Source organism: Zingiber officinale, chromosome 2B, assembly GCF_018446385.1.
Source record: "Zingiber officinale cultivar Zhangliang chromosome 2B, Zo_v1.1, whole genome shotgun sequence".
Taxonomy (NCBI): domain Eukaryota; kingdom Viridiplantae; phylum Streptophyta; class Magnoliopsida; order Zingiberales; family Zingiberaceae; genus Zingiber; species Zingiber officinale.
The window spans coordinates 89,022,886-89,041,787 of record NC_055989.1 but is presented as its reverse complement, the minus strand read 5'-3'; the positions used below and the strand labels follow the sequence as shown (position 1 = coordinate 89,041,787).

At 37.5% G+C, this 18,902-nt stretch overlaps 1 protein-coding gene and 1 long non-coding RNA gene across 4 annotated transcripts; one reads left to right on the top strand and one right to left on the bottom strand.

Annotated features, from left to right (window-relative positions):
- The first annotated feature begins 3,970 nt into the window (after positions 1-3,970).
- Positions 3,971-14,653, top strand: LOC122046271. Of its 3 annotated transcripts, none has more exons than XR_006130245.1 (3): positions 3,971-4,103; positions 6,930-7,021; positions 14,382-14,653. It is a non-coding gene; the product is annotated as an uncharacterized LOC122046271 (long non-coding RNA). The 3 variants fall into 3 exon arrangements; XR_006130246.1 differs by lacking the exon at positions 3,971-4,103 and adding an exon at positions 5,216-5,283; XR_006130244.1 differs by lacking the exon at positions 3,971-4,103 and adding an exon at positions 5,631-5,716.
- LOC122046270 (protein indeterminate-domain 7-like) lies at positions 7,793-11,308 on the bottom strand. The gene is made up of 3 exons (XM_042606880.1): positions 10,931-11,308; positions 10,432-10,834; positions 7,793-8,587 (listed from the first exon to the last, which is right to left on the bottom strand). The coding sequence occupies exons 1-3, from the start codon at positions 11,103-11,105 to the stop codon at positions 7,978-7,980; spliced, it is 1,188 nt and encodes a 395-aa protein (XP_042462814.1). The 5' UTR covers positions 11,106-11,308; the 3' UTR covers positions 7,793-7,977.
- Positions 14,654-18,902: the final 4,249 nt, after the last annotated feature.

The window sequence follows — 18,902 nt, the reverse complement described above, 5'->3', positions numbered from 1 at the left end:
CCTTAGTGACCCCTCCATAGCGATCTTACACTTTCTAGCATAGTGGTCCTTTGTATGAGGGAAGTTAAACACCTAGTGAAGTATTTTATACCCGTTAAAAATTGACCCCAAGACTTATTGGAGCAACCACTCATGCAAGTATCAACTACGCCAATTTGTGGAGGCACAAATTTATAACTATTGAAACAAAAGGTGAAGTTGTTACCATAGCGTCCCTCCAAGGTGACCCCACACTCTATGAAAGGGGTAAATAATGGGGGCATTTGTAATAATGCAGCGACCTTTTGTATGAAGGATGTTAGAAATCTAATGAGATATTTTGTACTGACTGAGAATTGACCCTAAAACTTATTAGGGCAATCATCCATACAAGACGAGTTTATGACTATTAGAGTAAAAAGTGATATCGCTTACACCAAGCAGTCAGTATTGTTAGTGCAATTGACACCAATAATTGAACTTTGGTTTTGATAATTGACAAATAGTTCAAGTTAGATTTTGTGTAATCTGATATTTTTACTGAGTGTGTAGGAATTAACAGGTCTAGAGGATCTAACAACAGGTCGAAGCCTAATTAGATCTGAGGACTTGATAACTAGCACGAAGTCTAGATAGGTCGAGATGTGACCTTATATCTGGCAAGAAGTCTAGCTAGATCTGCAAGACATGATAGTTGGCTGAAGTCCAGTTGGGTATATGGACTTAACAACTGGCAGGAAGACTTGGTGGGTTAAGAGAAAAGTCAAGTGATTGCAAATGGTAAGTTATTGGAGGAGAGTGATCTAGTGAGGACGAGTCCCAGTGGAACTGTAGGTGTTGGTCTAGCTTATAGCCATTTCATATGTCTAAATTGAGGTCGTGACTAGATTCTAGTTTTGGTAGGACAGGATCTAATTAATAATATTATCTTATTTTTATTATGTTAACTTTATATTGTAGGGTATATTTGTTATTTAGACTAATGAATCTTTGTAAGAGTTAAGTGTAAAATTCAGCCTCAGATGAACAATGCTCGAAACACCTCGGAGGTGCATAAAGTCACCTTGAAGGTACGCAGAGGCACCCTTGATAGGGCAGAGGTTCCCTCGAGGAGATAAAGTTTACGGATAAACATTCGTGACGTGGATGTGCCCTGGAGCGCATTGGAGGCGCCTCAAAGTGCATTGGAGGTGCCTCAAAGTGCATTAGAGGCGGCTTGGAGTGAGTTAGAGGCATCCTTTCGCGGATAAAAATCGCAAGCTTCGGAGATGATGGAGGCCGAAGTTCACAAGATCAAACTTGAGATTGGAGGCGCCTTGGGTAGGGTTGGAGGTGCCCTCAACACTCCTTAAAAGCAGAGTTCGTCCAACCAATTATACACAACTTCTCAATGCTCATTTTTTATCATTTTGCCACTTCATTCTTCAACTGTTGCAACTTTACTACGCCTGACCGTTGCCAGCAAACCTATACCAATACATGAGCTCGATCAAATTCTAGTCTTCTAAGTGTTGGTAACAATTTCATTTATCACATATCTTTTAAACTTGTAAAAGAAAAGTGTAGGATTGCTATACTTTTCTCTCTCTTTATTGTTGTATTTGATTACTCTACTAGGAGTTTACTAGTACAGAATATTAATGGTTTACCCGTCGATAGGTCCAAAGGACCTAGGTCTTAGAGTATAAGTCGTTGAAAGCTTCGAATCAAGTAAATCGACCACATTCTATGTTTTTAACTTTTATTTATTCCACTGTGTACTTGACTTTTATAAAACTGAAAAAGATAAGTTTTCAAAATACATGTGATTCACCTCCCCCCCCCCCCTTTCCTCACGTGCCAATGGTCCTACAATTGTCGTTGGCTCCACGACAAGATATAGGTAAGTAAATTACAAGTGACATTTTGCTAGATTGTAACAACCCTTTACATGGGGTCAGATATCCAACGAGGTATTTTGTATCCACTGAAAATTGACCCCAAGACTTATTGGAGCAAACACTCATTCAAATATCAACTGCGTTAATCCACGGGAGCGAGTTTATGACTATTGGAGTAAAATGTGATATCACTTGTGCCAAGCGATCCAATATCATCGACCCTATAGCAAGATACAAGCAGATAAATCATGAGTGACATTTTGCCCTAGCACGACGACCTTTTGTATGAGAGAGGTTAGACATCCAAGGAGATATTTTACACCCGTTGAGTACCCCAAGAGAGTTTATGACTATTGACAACAAAATGTAAAATTATCACCTTGGCGGCTCTTCCAAAATGACCCCCCCCCCCCCCAATTGTCTATAAGGGAGATAAATCAAAGGGGGATTTCAGCTAGCAACATCAATGCATGCAAGGAGGCAGTGTCGTAGCTAGGATTTTTTATCAGGAGGAGCAATTTTTAAAAATTTATAAAAGAAGAAGGAAATAACTTGCTCCTCTTGGAAGACCATTATTTTTGAGAAAATTTAAAAATATAAGATAGAGAGAAAGAAGCAAAAAAGAGAACTTTACCTTCATCGTTAGCAATTTCTTAGTGAGCTCGACAATGACACAAAGAGAGCAAGGTAAGATAAAACATGACTATTCTTGTGGTGTCAACAAAACCCTAAAAAATACAAGAAGAGGAAGAATATACTCAATCTTGTTGTTGGAAGAGAGCAGCAATTGGTGTTGCATTTCTTGTTTATCGGAGAAGAGAAAGGAGAAGAAAAGAGAGTTCTTGTGCTTTAGAAGAGGAGTGGCAAAAATTGTATGTTTATTTACATTGGAGAAGAGGAGAAGAAGCAAATGGGGAAGAAGAGAAAGAAAAGAAAAAAAAAATCGAGGAATGGACGAAGGGGTTGCAATGTGCGTAGGAGGAGAGGGAGAAAAAAATGAAAGGTTTTGTCAAAAATATCCTAATTCCTTTTAAATCAATCAAACTTATTTAAACATTAAATTTGGTTTGGTCATAACTCAACTTCAAATTAATCCTGATTTAAACCAACATAATCCTTATTTTCGTATCCACCAATTAGATTTAGTTCAAACCCGATTCAATTTTAATTTAACTTCCTTACTTCGTATCTTATAATCTAGTTCATCCATTTATTATTATATATTTTAATTTTAAAATTTAATACTTGGAATATTATATATATATATATATATATATATATATATATATATATATATATATATATATATATGTGGCTACGCCCTTGCAAAGAGGGGTTGAGACAACTAACAGAACATTCCGCATCTGTTGGGAATTGATCGAGATATGACTATTAACAATAAAATGTGAAATTGTTACCTCGGCAACCCCTCCAAGGTGTCCCCACTATTTGTAAGGGAGGTAAATCATGAGGACTTTACCCAGCAATAACAAAGCATGCAAAAAGGAGTTGAGGCAATGAGCTAGGCATTTCACATTCGTAAAAAAATAAACCTGAGATTTATTGATAGTAACATCTTTACATGAATCAATTGTGTTAGCTCGTGGGATAACTCTAGATATGACTAGTTTTTTTTAGTTGACATCATATATCCAATAATCTTAGATAAGATTTTTTTTTAATCCAAATATTCAACTATTTAAATGGATTAATCAAGATCATCTTTAGTCTCCATATACGGCTATTGATCATCAAAATGTTTGAAAAATTCATTTTGTCCAAGTGGACAAAAACTATATCAAAATTAATCGATAGATGTATTTAAAATATGATTACCTATTATTCTTTAAAGAGATAAAATATGTAATTCATCTTTTGTCATCCACACGAAAGACATTAGTTTTGCATAATACCCTTTTTTTTTATAAAAACTATTCTTAATTTGTTATTTATTTTTTAAAAAACTTACGAACTTATTATTATTAATAATGATAATAATAATAATAATAAAGGGGCTCCTATGGATAATGATCCCGCGAGAACTTAGAAGGCCCATTATTCAAGTGGTTTGGCCTACCAAAGCATGGGCTCATTCTGATTGAAACCCAACAGCAATGCATCGTGATTCATGAACAGTCCTTATTTGGATCGACTCTGAGAGGGGCGAAACAAAGCGACGCCGGCCGGCGGCCGCTCCGCTAGACTCCGGCGCATTCCATCGATCGTATCAGATGACAAGTGCAGGTAGGTTGATCTTACTTTCATCTGACCTAATCTTAGTTTAATTGTACTGCAATTGGTTGTCGTATCGGCTATGCTTTACTAGGTGTTTTCACAACCCCTCCCGCTAAAAAATGGCTTTGTGCTCCGCAAACCTTAGGCTGGAAAACGATGATTCCATGATGGAGTAAAGCGTGATGGACGGTCTCGCTGACTGCATTTGATCTAATGCCGCGAAATAGAATTCACTTAGAACATTGATTTCAATTTGATAAATTAGATTGGTGGGACTCGGTGGTTGCTGAGAGCTTTAGAATACGGAGAATGATCCGTAGTGGGCCTTGGCTCCCACGCCATCCTTTTCATCAATCATCTCCCAAGCTGTCCATTGTTTTACTCGGATCTCAAAATGAGCACCTTTGTTTACCGGCCCTTCACTCTTGGCGAGCGGACGACTGTGAAAGCCATTAGGAACTGTGAGCCCGCCCTGGACCATTTCCAGTATATTTACCTTTTTTTTTTCCTTAAGAAGTACGAGGCATTAGTTTCAAATTCCATTGGATAAGGATGATTTGAACGATTTTGAGGCACGGCGCATTCCATCGATCGTATCAGATGACAAGTGCAGGTCGGTTGATCTTACTTTCATCTGACCTAATCTTAGTTTAATTGTACTGCAATTGGTTGTCGTATCGGCTATGCTTTACTAGGTGTTTTCACAACCCCTCCCGCTAAAAAATGGCTTTGTGCTCCGCAAACCTTAGGCTAGAAAACGATGATTCCATGATGGAGTAAAGCGTGATGGACGGTCTCGCTGACTGCATTTGATCTAATGTCGCGAAATAGAATTCACTTAGAACATTGATTTCAATTTGATTTCAATTTGCTGAGAGCTTTAGAATACGGAGAATGATCCGTAGTGGGCCTTGGCTCCCACGCCATCCTTTTCATCAATCATCTCCCAAGCTGTCCATTGTTTTACTCGGCTCTCAAAACGAGCACCTTTGTTTACCGGCCCTTCACTCTTGGCGAGCGGACGACTGTGAAAGCCATTAGGAACTGTGAGCCCGCCCTGGACCATTTCCAGTATATTTACCTTTTTTTTTTCCTTAAGAAGTACGAGGCATTAGTTTCAAACGCCGGCCGGCGGCCGCTCCGCTAGACTCCGGCGCATTCCATCGATCGTATCAGATGACAAGTGCAGGTCGGTTGATCTTACTTTCATCTGACCTAATCTTAGTTTAATTGTACTGCAATTGGTTGTCGTATCGGCTATGCTTTACTAGGTGTTTTCACAACCCCTCCCGCTAAAAAATGGCTTTGTGCTCCGCAAACCTTAGGCTAGAAAACGATGATTCCATGATGGAGTAAAGCGTGATGGACGGTCTCGCTGACTGCATTTGATCTAATGTCGCGAAATAGAATTCACTTAGAACATTGATTTCAATTTGATTTCAATTTGCTGAGAGCTTTAGAATACGGAGAATGATCCGTAGTGGGCCTTGGCTCCCACGCCATCCTTTTCATCAATCATCTCCCAAGCTGTCCATTGTTTTACTCGGATCTCAAAATGAGCACCTTTGTTTACCGGCCCTTCACTCTTGGCGAGCGGACGACTGTGAAAGCCATTAGGAACTGTGAGCCCGCCCTGGACCATTTTCAGTATATTTACCTTTTTTTTTTTTTTTTTTTTGCTTAAGAAGTACGAGGCATTAGTTTCAAATTCCATTGGATAAGGATGATTTGAACGATTTTGCGGCACCTATAAATTTCTAGTTAGCAATTCTTTTTTGTTGTGCTATTCTTACTTGTTTAGAACACTGAAAAGTGAACGAGATCGGTCTCTTAGCTAATAAGCTTTAGACAGGAGTCGTGTTTCATTTCCTTGGTGCGATGTGATAGTAGGATGATGTTCTCATAACACGAACAAGGTAACAAGATTGGACTGGTTGGTCTTTGGGTTATTATCTTTTTGAAAAAACGAAGGAAAAGAGAAAAGTAAATGAGCCTGGAGATGGGGATGATCCAAAGGAAGGAGAAGAACAAGGCGAATAATAATTAGGTCATGGAAGATGGGATTTCAGAGTTGGAAGCCCAAGGGGGGAGGCACTGGCGAGAGAGCCTTTTTGTTTGTCTACTTGTGAAAAAGCAAAGGAATAAAGGAAAAAAAAAAAAGGAAAAGGATGACCAGAGCGGGCTTTTTTAGCAGGCAAGATGACTGTATTGTACTCTTAACCGGCATCTCACATGCATTTGTTTTCCTTCACAAAAATCTTTTGAAAAGTTGGTCAGAGATTGCTCTCTATTCATGCAAAATACATGAATCCCTAAGCTAGTCTCCATATTCTTTCCTTTCTCACAAAAAAAAGAAAGATATAATTTCTCTTTTTCTCATAAAAAAAGATGCTTTGATTAATAGAACTGTTGAAGGGTTATCTTCAACATATTTCAAATCTGGGGAAAGATTGGGGATGGGAATTTGAAGTGCCCTGATTAAGGTCTTTAAACAATGGAGGTCTCAGGCTGATCACAAAACCAAGACTAAAGGTTGGCTTGGAATTTTCTTTCACAGACATTCTAATATTTCAAGCAACTTAATTAAGCACGATATTTGTGTTTGAAAGAGTTGCCAAACCTGTCTCAACGTAAACAAATTTACATTTAGTTTTCTTCCTCACAACATAGTGCAGAACGGTATGTTAACATCAAAATGCTGAAAATCTTTGAACCGCCAAAGCGATGTTTCTGATTAAGCTTGATCTTCATCGTCTTTTTTAACAATTAATCGTTATCTTTTACACAATTTGATGATTATCAATCCGACTGTAATACTTGTGCATTTTTCTTCAGAAAGCGTCTTGATTGGTTTCCTCCAATCCCAATAAGAGCTCAAATCGAGAAAGCAGAGTGATCAAAAAGACTGGAGGATTCAGTTGGCCGAGGTATGTATGCATCCGTGAACATCTTTTTTCCTCACGCGTTGACATTTCCTGTCCACTTTTCTTACAGTGCCCTTTCTTCTTTTCTCTTAAGCATTTTCCACTATTTTTAGACACTATTTGACATTTCCTACTAACTGATGGGACAATTGAAGAGCCTTTTGGTCCTCCCTGCCACCTGCCTCTTTCTAATCCCAATAAATTGAATTCAAACATTTTAAAACTTCACCTTTTTGCTTTGAGCAAAAGCCATTGGTTTCTTGCTCGCAGAAAGTTTTAATACTAATGATCCGAATAATAGTTAATCTCCTGAGCAAGCTTTTTCCATGAAGTTTGCAATTAGTTAACTCGTTGAGTTTGTGGTATATTCCAGATTACATTTGTTCCCAACAATTTAAGATAATTCAAACTAACAACTAGCTAGCAGGGGGATGTCTAACAAATTGAAATTTCAAACTGGTTTCAGTGTGTGTGTGTATAGTATAGAGATTCTTTAATTGTCCCACAGAACCAATACCGAAATAAGGATAGAGATTCTTTAATTGCCCGCTGATTATTGGAGTTCACTCTAGTGTTTTAACTCCCGACTAAACTTTTTCAACAAGTTGCTCATAACAGAATGTTTGAAAGGTCTTATAAAAAGCTTAATTGACCAAGCTAATTAAACCCTCGTGTTTTTTTTTTCTGTATACCATCATACATTATATTTGAATATGCATACTGAATCATTTAAATTCTTGTAAACATCTACTTAAACCTTTAAGTCCATCTGTATGAAGACCCAATATAAATATAATTAAGTTTGGTCGATACCAACGATACTCATTGATGGCAGTGAGATAAAGATATTAACAATAGGGGCAAAGCAACAGCATTTATAACGACAACTAATACTATAGCAGCACAATAGTAATGCATTAAAATCAAAAGAAAACTGGACTTGGGGAATGCCAGTAGGTTCAGTTCCACGTTCCGCTCACCGGATGGAACCCAGCGAACTGTTTGTTTGGGTGACCCATGGGGGCACATGGAGAAGCAGTCACCAAATCCAGAAGTAGCTCATCGTTCCCAGACTCTCCGGCTGCTACGCCAAGGAAGTCCCTAGTCCAGCCATCACTGGTTTTCTGCAACATCACAAGGTCTTGGACGTTGGAGGAAGAACTGGCAGCGACAGTGCTTCCGGCAGTTGCATCAGTGTAACCTGGGCCGCTTAAGGTGTTGGTCATACTTATGGGGCCCATAGCTGAGGCCTTCTGGAGCAGCGCAGTGGCTGAGAGATGAGGTGAAGGGCGAGGGTTGGTGGGAAGGTGGTGAAGGAGGGAAGGAAAGTTGTCTTCAGGCTTTTTTACCTCCAAGTCTCTGAGATTGCAGTCGTCAGGGCTAGGATTAAGAATCAATAAGTTAGCGTTAGCAGCGGTAAAGGGGTCCCAGAAGGAGGATGATGAGGGAAGGAAGAGAGGCTGATGCAGTGGTGGGAATGTAGGGGTGGCAGCTGCGCCGGCCATCACTCGTGCACTTTCTTCTGCCAAGGCATCGCAGAATGCTCTGTGGGTGATGAAGCTATCCTTTCTGCAAGAAATGAAAGTATAAATACCATGCACGGTTATCAGCTTATCAAGTTATCATGGAGTTGGATATATGGATAAAAGCTGTACACTATGCATATCATTTAATTGCTCAGTTCCTGTTTTGATTCCAATGAAGGAGATTAGTATGGCTATAAGAAAAGAGGATATTATAAGGTTGAATTCTATTACATTTTTCTCTCCTTTATCATTGGCTGTGCACTGAGTATATTTCTTACAGTTCAGTTGACAAAAGGTTGAGAAAAAAATACACCTATATACAGAGAGATATTTAATATATTATGACTATTCTTCTATACAAGGTAGAGATAGAGTTATATTCGGATCAGCCATGAGTTCCAATGTAAAGTATAGTTGTCGATTTGTATTTGTTGTATTTGATGTAGATATACTCGATAAGATTTTTCTATATATATATATATATAGGCTAAGCTTCTAATATTTTGATTATGTAAAATTTACCAATATTTTTCTAAGAATTCTTTTCATAGTCTTATTATTATTATGTTGCTATTTTTCTACTATCAACCCACTATGATTTATGAGTTTCATATAAACTAAATTATAAGTTGATTTTTTCTCCAAAAAGTTAGTTGTTGACCTAGTTTTTCTACTCAAATACAAAGAAAAAAAATTCTAAAACTCATAATAAGTGAAACAAATTTCGGATCCATGAGATCTATCCTTGGTTCTGAATATTGATTTCTCTTCCTTTTCCTTTCATTAATTCATAAAATGCTAAACTGATGCCAAAACAGAAGAGATCTAGCTAAGATCTCAATTGGTGGCTAATCCACAATGGCCTAATCTATACTTTAGGTTGGTTTTCTCTCTTGTGGTACTACAGGCGTAAAACCTATGGTTAGATTAGTAGATATGGGTGCCATCATGAACTGACATATACTCAAACAATACGCAGTTTCTAATTTTCCCTCAATATTGCATAGCTTAGGATATATATTCTTAGGTACAAATTATATCGCAGAAGATCACGAGTTTCACTTAGGTCATAGGCATCGAATATCGAGCAGTTGACCATTCATTGGAGTAAAAAAATTTAATTATGTTCATTTTAGGACTCATAGTTTGTTCTCAAATTGTAATTTAGGTTAATTTATAATTGACTGTTAAATTAATTAGGAGATGTGAGGAATTTTTTTTCGAGAATACATGTACGTTCAAAATTAATCCTTTAACCCGTTTTAGGAGCAGTTGACTATTCATAAACTATAGTTTAATTGTTTATCAGCCTTACAGCAACTTTACCGGTGAAACCAAAAAGATTCATGCAAGTGAACACGTGGTTGAGACATGACAATCATACTGTATGGTTGTCAGCTAAAGCCATGCATTACCTCTAACACTGGCATACAGCAATTAATTAAGATTTCTGCTATTTATATGAATACTTTCTTATATGCATTATGATAAAGATGAGAAGAATTCTCCTAAAAACATACGATATATGACTTATTGTGTTAAAAGTAGTTAAAAACCCCACTTTTCTTCTTTAATTTAATTTAATTTTATTAAATTCTACTACTATTAGAACAACAACTACAATCAAATCTTATAAAATCAACAATTTTATTATATCCTATGCGTGTTATTTTTTATCTCTTTCTATACAGTTCAAGACGGAGAAAAATTCATTCTTCTTGCAAGGAAGTATAACGAAAAGAAGAATGCCTTAAAACTGATCAAGATGAACAAGAGAACGAAATAAAGCGAGCTTGAGAGAGGACTAGAGTGACAGTATGTGATGGGGGAGTCTTGTGGTGGCGGAAAAAAACTGAATTATGCAACATCATAATTAATATCACAAACCTAGTGAAGAGGGTGCCGCAGTCACATCGGTATTCTCTTGTTCCGCAGGTCTTAACATGGGCTTTCCAATCAGAGTGCACAGCGTATCTTTTAGAGCACTTGTCACATTTCCACTTCTTCTCTCCATGTTTTCTGGAGAAGTGTTTCTTGATCCCTGTCAAATCTCCAAGAGCCCTGCAAGGATGGTGATGCACACAAGATGGCTCTGGGCAAACATACACCCTCTTCCTTGTAGCTCCTTCTTTGTTGCTTCTTTGCCTCAGCTTCCACGGTAGGTTGTGCCCCCTCCTATGCAGCTGCAGATTCTGATCTCTTTGGAAACCCTTGTTACATATCTCACAAATGAACCTATTGGTGGCCATCAGTGTGTTAGGTGATAAGGCTACAACTTCAGCTTCAGGGTCTTTGGAACAAAAACCAAAAAAACAAACAAAAAAATCAGAAATTTAAGAACAACCAAGAATACATGCTGTTAGTTGATATATTTTAAGGACTCTACCTGGATTCCCTGCTTGGTTTCTCTTCTTCTTGGTCTTAGGTAGTGGCTGTTGATGAGGTGATATGGATGTAAGCAAAGAGCTCAAGCTGAAGTGGTCATGGACTCTTGTCTCCGAGGAAACACTGGCTTCTTCTGAGATGGAGGTGGAATTTGACATAGTTTCTAATAAGAACATAGAGGTCTTCTTGTTTGTTTTCTATCACCAATGGTGGGAATGAAAAGGGACCATATAGTGGTGGTATATAGTCTCTATTCTGTTCTTATCTTAAGTCCAAAGCTTCCAACTGAGTAGAAGAAAAAGAGGCTCAGATGGTGAAGGGAGCTGGAGAGAATAAACCCACCCAAACTTTATCAGGATACGCTGAACGGAGTGGGATTGGAGGCACTAAGTTATAGAATCGGAAAAGGCATGTTAGAAGCTAAGGGTCGTAATATCATTAGGGAAAAATTATAATTACTGGCTTGTTTGTATTATCATCCAATAGATGTTTATCCTTTAAAGAAAAAACTATGTAAGAGATACCCTATTTGTTCCTTGCTATCCTTGATATCGCTATCCAACTATTTTGCACTTGTTACGTGCAAAAAGAAAAACAAACAGCAAAAATTTTTTATTGCCTACCGAAATATTTTAAACTAGTTACAGTGCTAAAAAATATTAGAATTATTCAATTTTCTTTTTCTTGACCTCTTCTTTGGCGTCACTGACCTCTTCCCTGTGGCCATCTCCACAGTCACTATTTTGATGTTCTATCCTTCTCAAGCTCTTCACCACTGCTGTGTCGGAATAAAACTCTCTCCTCGAGATGCTCTATAAATAAGGACAGTATTAAAATAGCTCGTTAAAAGGGTTATATTTATCTAGAAATTATATAGTTTCCTTATACTAGTAAATAATTAAAAGTAGACAGTTTCAATAAAACATTAATTTTCTCCTAGTCATCTATATTAAACAAATAGGTTTTACAAATGACACGGTTAAAAGAAAAAAATAATCTTGAATCCTATATTTTCCCTTTGATGATGATAGTAGTGAAACTATAACAATTTCATCAGCATACCTCATTTTGATTACAAATTCATAGTAACATGCTCAAAGGAGACTTGGCGATAGAGACGACCTTGTGAAAGAAAGGAAATGACTTGGAGACACCGAAGGACCACAGGTATAGGGAGAGAGAAGAGACTTGATGACACAGGATATTACCTTATTACCTCGAGAAGGGAGTAACGATCAACAAATAGAACCTTGAGTAAGAGAAAACTTTGACTAAAAGTGGGCTTCGACGCAGTAACATAAAGATGGTCATTAAGATATCTAGCGGCAAAAGAAAAAGAGATGAACTTCAAGGAATAAAATTACGCTATTAGATTTTTTTCTTTTTTGAATTATAGTTGGTGCAAACTAGGAGCAGATATTTTTAGTTTGAAAGCAGTAAATAATATTGAAAATTTAGAAAATTATCAAACTACTAAAATGATTATTTATTTAAGTATAAACTATATAGCCAGTTTTGGAATGTGATCTTATTTGTTCTTGGTCTTATTTTTTAAACGAGCTGATTTTCTTATTGCCATTTTACAAGTTTATTATTATTCATAATAGAAGCATAGTTTATTATTTTTGCAACTTGGTTGTCTTATAAACAATAAATTTTACTGTCTCAGTAGATTTGTAAATTGTTTGTAAAATGTCTTTGGTTAAATTGAAACAAACCAAAACTCATCTGAAACGTCTTGTTCGGTTAAAATTTTTTCTTAAATTGATAAATTGGTTGAAGGAAACATATTGGATTAAAATAAAAAATAAGATATTTATTCGATAATTTTGATACTTCTTTAATGATAATGAAATATACAGTGCCATACTGCCATTGTGATTTCTACCATGTCATAATCCCGTGAAATGGGATTTTCTTAAGTTGCCTTCGGTGTTTCCATTTGCCCTGCTCCTCAAACCCTTTCACTAAATGCTGGTCACACAAGAAAGAAAACTTTCATTGAAGTCCCGAATTCAAGGTGTGTCAATGAGTACTTTCCAATTATTCAACTCTCTCTCGTGTCAAAAAAAGACAGGATAGAGAGACAAGAGGGGAGTAGGGAGGTTCTAGGAACTGTGCTCTCAAGTGCTCAGTGTTCTTTTTCTAATACTAGCATAGGGGTATAATTACGGTTGAAGGCTGATCAGAGAAGGTCAGGGACATTAGAGGATGACTCAGACTGCAAAGCAGTCAGAGAACTAATAAAAATGTGAGAGGGATTCATGAATAAACTATAAAGTGATGTAGATGAGGTTTACGCCCACAAAGCACAGGGAATCCATCTCTTTGATTCAGTTTTTACTTTTTTTTTTCTCTTTCTTCTTCTTTTGTTTGTCGTCCATAACTGGAGGATTTTTTGATTTATGTCTTATCAAGTATCAAATAAACACCAAAGATGCTTTAATTGGAATAAATCGATAATGAAAGCATATAGTGCTTACGTTGAACCATGCAAAAAATTGGCTTAAAAGCTTGCTCTAAGTATTCACTCCACAGCCTTTCTTATAGCCACAACACCCATTATTGCTCATTGATTGTGATCCTCAGATTTCCTTTTTATCAATCCCTCATCTTTTGCCTCAACTACAATTTAGTGCCTATTGCTTCACTGATTAGACCTCTCTTTTCATTCTCTGGATTTGGTTTTAAATTCTTGGTTTTGCTTCTTTATTCTTTTCTTCTTTGGAATATTTTGTGCTCTGAATATGTGCTTGCATGAATTCGGTTTAATGATCATAATTGATTTAGTAGTTTAGTACTAGTCTCGAACAGAAATACATCATGGAATGAATACAAGTGGGTGGCATTAAATGGCATTTCATTACTGGCTAGCTCATACACAGAGCAAAATGACCATTAAGATCGTCTGAGTTATATAACATGGTTCTGTATGATTGGAACGTAGGTGGGTAGTGGTCCACACTTCACAGTATTCAATTTCTTTCAGGCAAAGTGTATTTATATCTTTTTAAATATAGAAATAAAATTACAAATTGAGTTGCAAGCAGACAGTGGAACATGCACAGCAGATACTTTTGAGAGGCATCTATAGCCCCTGGTGTTTTGTCTTCTCTGTTAAAAACAAATCAAAATTATATACACACACAAACACACACTGATATGTAAGTATAAAGTATGTTAATTAATAGCGTGGTTATTAGTCTATCGGCTTGCATTCTATCTTAACCTTATGTTTAAGCACGTATGTTTTTTGTCTAATTAAACCATAAGTTTAATTAAAACCTAATTAGCAGTTTTGTTAATATTTGTCAGTCAGCTGAAACCTTATGTTTAAGCAAGTTTTTGGGCATCAGAAACAGACCATGATCAATATGTATGTAATTTGTTGATGCTCTATCAGTATTCTATTGTAACCGAACCAAACCAGATGGTTTAACTTGTTAATTCAGGAATCAAAAAGGCAAAAGCAAAAGCAATTTCTTCCGAACAATGCAAAAATTCTGACTGAAATGGCTTCTACCCCAATTCAACCAGAGAGATTCAGAACCAGTGGGCACACTGCCGTTTTAATCTTAAAACACAGCGTATCAGCGTATTACACAGGCTTACGTTAGGAGACTGGAATATAAATGGTTATTGTTTGTAGGACAAGCAAATTGCTTATTAATTTGCATTTGAATTTTTGTGTTCATTACTAAAGAGGGCAATATTAAACATCGTTGGCAGGTTCTCTCATTTTGATCTAGCCTTTTTTTTTTTGAAAAAGAAATATTGGTAAGCTGTACCCACCAAATTAAATTAAGTAATAGTTCAGTTACAAAGCTTTGATCAAAAAGAGAGCTCAGAATTACATCGCTCTAGCCCAAGATAGCGAGATGCTTACCCCAAAACAAGTAGTTTCAGAAGCACCTATAGCTTTGTTACAAGCTTAGCTTTTAGGCATTACTGATATTAAGTAGGTGCTTCGATTAATCTTGTACGTGTTTTTCTTTTCAACTTTAGTATAGCTCTTTCTAACCATGACTGAATTACAAGGGGTTCGGTCAATCTTCTAGCAACGAACAATGTAATCCTGACTGCCAAAATAATCTTGTTTCTGGAAACTTAGATAAATTACCAAACTCGGAAGTTTGGGAAACAGCATATGTAAGTTTTTAGGAATTGTCCTCTCTGTGGGTGGTCTTTTGATGTTTTCTGACCTAGTTAATCAATTTTTTTGATGTACACTCTGCCAGTTTAGCTGACCAACGAGATTGACGCGGTGGAAAGGCAGTTTTTTTTGGCAGTAAGATATGGGAGAAGTTTAAATAGTCATGCCTAGTTTCATGGGTCTTTGTTTGCAAACCTTTGACGCTAGGTGGTGTAGGTATTCTTAACCTTAAGATGTTAAATTTTGCATTAGATTGTAGGTGGTGGTAGTAGGCATTGCTTAATAATCAGGATGCGGTTTGGGCAAAAATTGTAAGCTCTGCTTGCCCGAGGCAGTCGAACTGGACGCTCGTTCTCCAATGTCGACAGTTGGTGGTCTTCCATTTCGGTGTGATATTTTTGCTGCAATATCACTCTAGTGGAACCTTGGCTCAACCTTTTTCTGCTTGTTAGGACAAATCCATAGCTTTTAGTAATCTCCGGCCATCTCTCTCTCTCTCTCTCTCTCTCGCTTCATCAGAGCAATTTGGCCACTCATCTATGGCTAGCTGGGGGTTTAAGCATATGTAAACTTTAGGGAGCACAATAGTAGTGTAAGCATGATTGTATTTTATCTGGTTAGCATGCCGCAAAGTCATATTTTGGGGAGGAACTCTTGACACAACCGAGATGATCTGGTTAGCACGCTGCAACATCATATAGGAAGAAGTTGTGATAAAAAGAAAATTATGACAAAGGATTTCCCAGTTGCAAAACCCCAAACTATAAGCCTTGTAATTTGGGGGTGTCCCCTTGCTACGGTCTAATGGTTATGAGGTACTGTCAACTTGGGGTTTGGGGTTCGAATCTCAACATAAACGAGGTAAATACTTCCCTCATGCGTTAGTCACTTGGAAGTCACCCGTGATTTACTTTCTCTGTGTTGGCCCTGAGACAGGATGGCGGGAGCGCTGGAACAAGTGCAGTCACCTTTTGCCAACTTGTAATTTAGGGGCAACTAATAGGTTTCTCTAATTTTCTGTTGATTTTTTTTCCTCCCTGTTTTGTTGAAAGAGTACTTGTGTTAGAGACGATTTAGCAAGCATTCTTAGTTTCTCAGGCAGATCAAATCCCAACGAATTAATAGATGAATTTATTTTAATGGGCGATTGACTTAAAAAATGGACTGATAGATTGCTCAGTGCGAACGTTTTCTGATTTACTGGATGAAAAACTTCTATGGACCCGAGCCGATCATCCCATGATTAGTAGGCATAAACTAGATACCTAGTGCCAACTAAATAAATGTATTTGTATTGCTCTCGGACAATGGTGCAGCACTAGGACATGCTTAGGTATTTAAGGATTGTGTTCCAATTTCAACGAATTAACGGATGTATTTCTCTTAATTAGTGGTTAAACTAAGAACGTTGAACTGATAGGCCGCTTTTTACAAACGTTTCCTGATTTATTCTGGTGACTGATGGAAATATTCATGGGATCGGATCAGTCATTCTTCGAAATTAGTTGATGTAAGTTGGATAGTTGGTGTCAATAAAAAAAAAACGAAAGAGGATTTGCATCATCGAACCAAAAGTTACCGGAGCACATCCAGTCTCACGTAGTTAAGGGTAATAGAAGTAACTGGAAGTGTGAATTTGCTACATATCTGATCTCTAATTTTAGTTTTTGCAAAGCATTTCATGCTGTTTTTGTTTCCTTTGGTTGGCTTGCAAATCCCCCTTATAGGAAGCTATAGGAGCTTTCTGTTTAGCGCGTCTGCAAATCCCTCCTACTTTAAGGAACTGTAATTGGCATCTTCAACTTCATCTTTAGATCAGAATCAAATCTATCAACCCTAATCATTCTCAGATTTGGCTAATACATTTTGGACAAAACTAATTTAATAACCTGTTGCTAGAAACAAATTGCACATTGAACAGTGAAATACTGAATGGCATAAACCATGGCTTGAAAATTCAAATCGCTAGGCACATAAAGTGGCTCGGCCGGCCAGTAAGCCCATTGCTCTATTATTTGCTTTGCTGAAGGCTACTGAAGGTAAAATGGGTGAAAGATTATAGAAATTACATTCAACATCATCCATCTTTTCCTTTTTCATGAAATATGAACAGGTTGCCTCTGGGGCAATAGTACAATGATTAAGTCCTCTAATAAATAATTAAGGGATTTAATTTAAGGTTCGAGTCTCAGCTACGGCACACTGTAGCGGATTTTTCCCTCCCGTAAGAAGTGGACCTAAGAATTTTGGCCTTATGGATATGCTTCTATGAGCACTTTCCTATTTACCATAATAGCCGGTGGTAAACTTCCATGTGTCGGATCGATCATCTTTAGAATTAGTCGGTTCGAAGAGCTGGATACTTCGATTGAAAAAAATGAAATATGAACATGTTAGAAGTCATTTTTATAAGTACTTCGGGTTAGTTTTGATGTAATCAACCAAGTTAAGGTAGGTCCTGTATATTTGATCCTTGTGTCTGAGTGTGTAAGGATTTAAGAACACAAGAAGTCGAGTGAAAGACGCAACGAGCGAAAAGGATGATACGTGAAGGGAGTCGACCGGTTCGGTGCATCCGAGGGACGAGAAGTTGTGAAAGAGTACACCGGTGGACGAGAACGATGGGCGTGTCGCATCTGAAGGACGAGAAGCTGGGGAAAAAGCTTGCTCGAAAAGAAGGTTAGAGTTGGGTTCGGGTGAGCGCAACTTTAGACAATCGGATATCACCCAAGCGAGTGGAGCAAAAATGGCTAATAATGGAAGTTAACCATTCTCAGATGGACAGTGCTAGAGGTGTCTCGAATCAGACTGGATGTGCCTCAGATGAATAGTGGGGCACCTCCGATGAATTAAAGGTATTTCAAATGAACAGTAGCCAAGGCGCCTTCAGATGCTTGAAGGCGCTTCCAACGAAGTAGAGCCGTTGCATATTCGTTGCAACGTGGATAAAACTTTATCCACTTGGAAGTACCTTGGATGCCTTTGGAGGTGCCTCCAAGCAATGTCGGCCAACGGTAACTTTTCCCAAAACGCTATAAATAACACCCTAGAACTAGGAGTTTGAAAACATAACTTGTAATCATTTTCTTATATGTTTTCTGAGCTGTCAAAGTCTATAAGAGACTACTCCGCCTTCAATGAAGGAGACCTTTTTAGTTGAACTTCCACTATCTTAGATTAGCAATCTCCTCGATTATAAACCAAGTAAATTCGTTGTGTCTTTTACTCTGTTTATGTTATTGTTGATTATCTAATACTGTGTCTTTACTATAATAGAAAGCAAGAGATCTTCTAACTTTTATTTCAGGGTTATTCACCCTCCTCTAGCTGGTCCACGATGATCCAACAATTGATATCAGAGCCCAACTATTTCGATGGACTAATCGTCGACTCAAGCAACTAGCAGATGGTCGGACCAAGCGTTATGGAAGCGCTGAATGGAGGTACTTTTTAAACAGATATTGATATTTTACTAATAATTCAATATGATTTTATAATACCCAAAGATCAACACGGAGAAGAAAAAGAATAGCATCTTTAGAATAAAGAGCAGAATGACTTCGTAGCAAATGGGAAAGTAGAATTCCACCTGCTGAGCGTACTTGTACTCCAAGAAGTCAGTCGAATTGATGCTTACGACTCTGCTAAACAACTTTGAGAGAAGTTCTTGGAGTTACATGAAGAAACCTTGGAGGTTAAACTCGCAAGATGAGACTTGCTCCTGAACCAACTTAGCAACATCCAAATGGAAAAGGGAGAAATGGTAGCCCAACAACACGCAAAGATCAAGAAGCTGATCACCAGATCCACGAACCTCAGA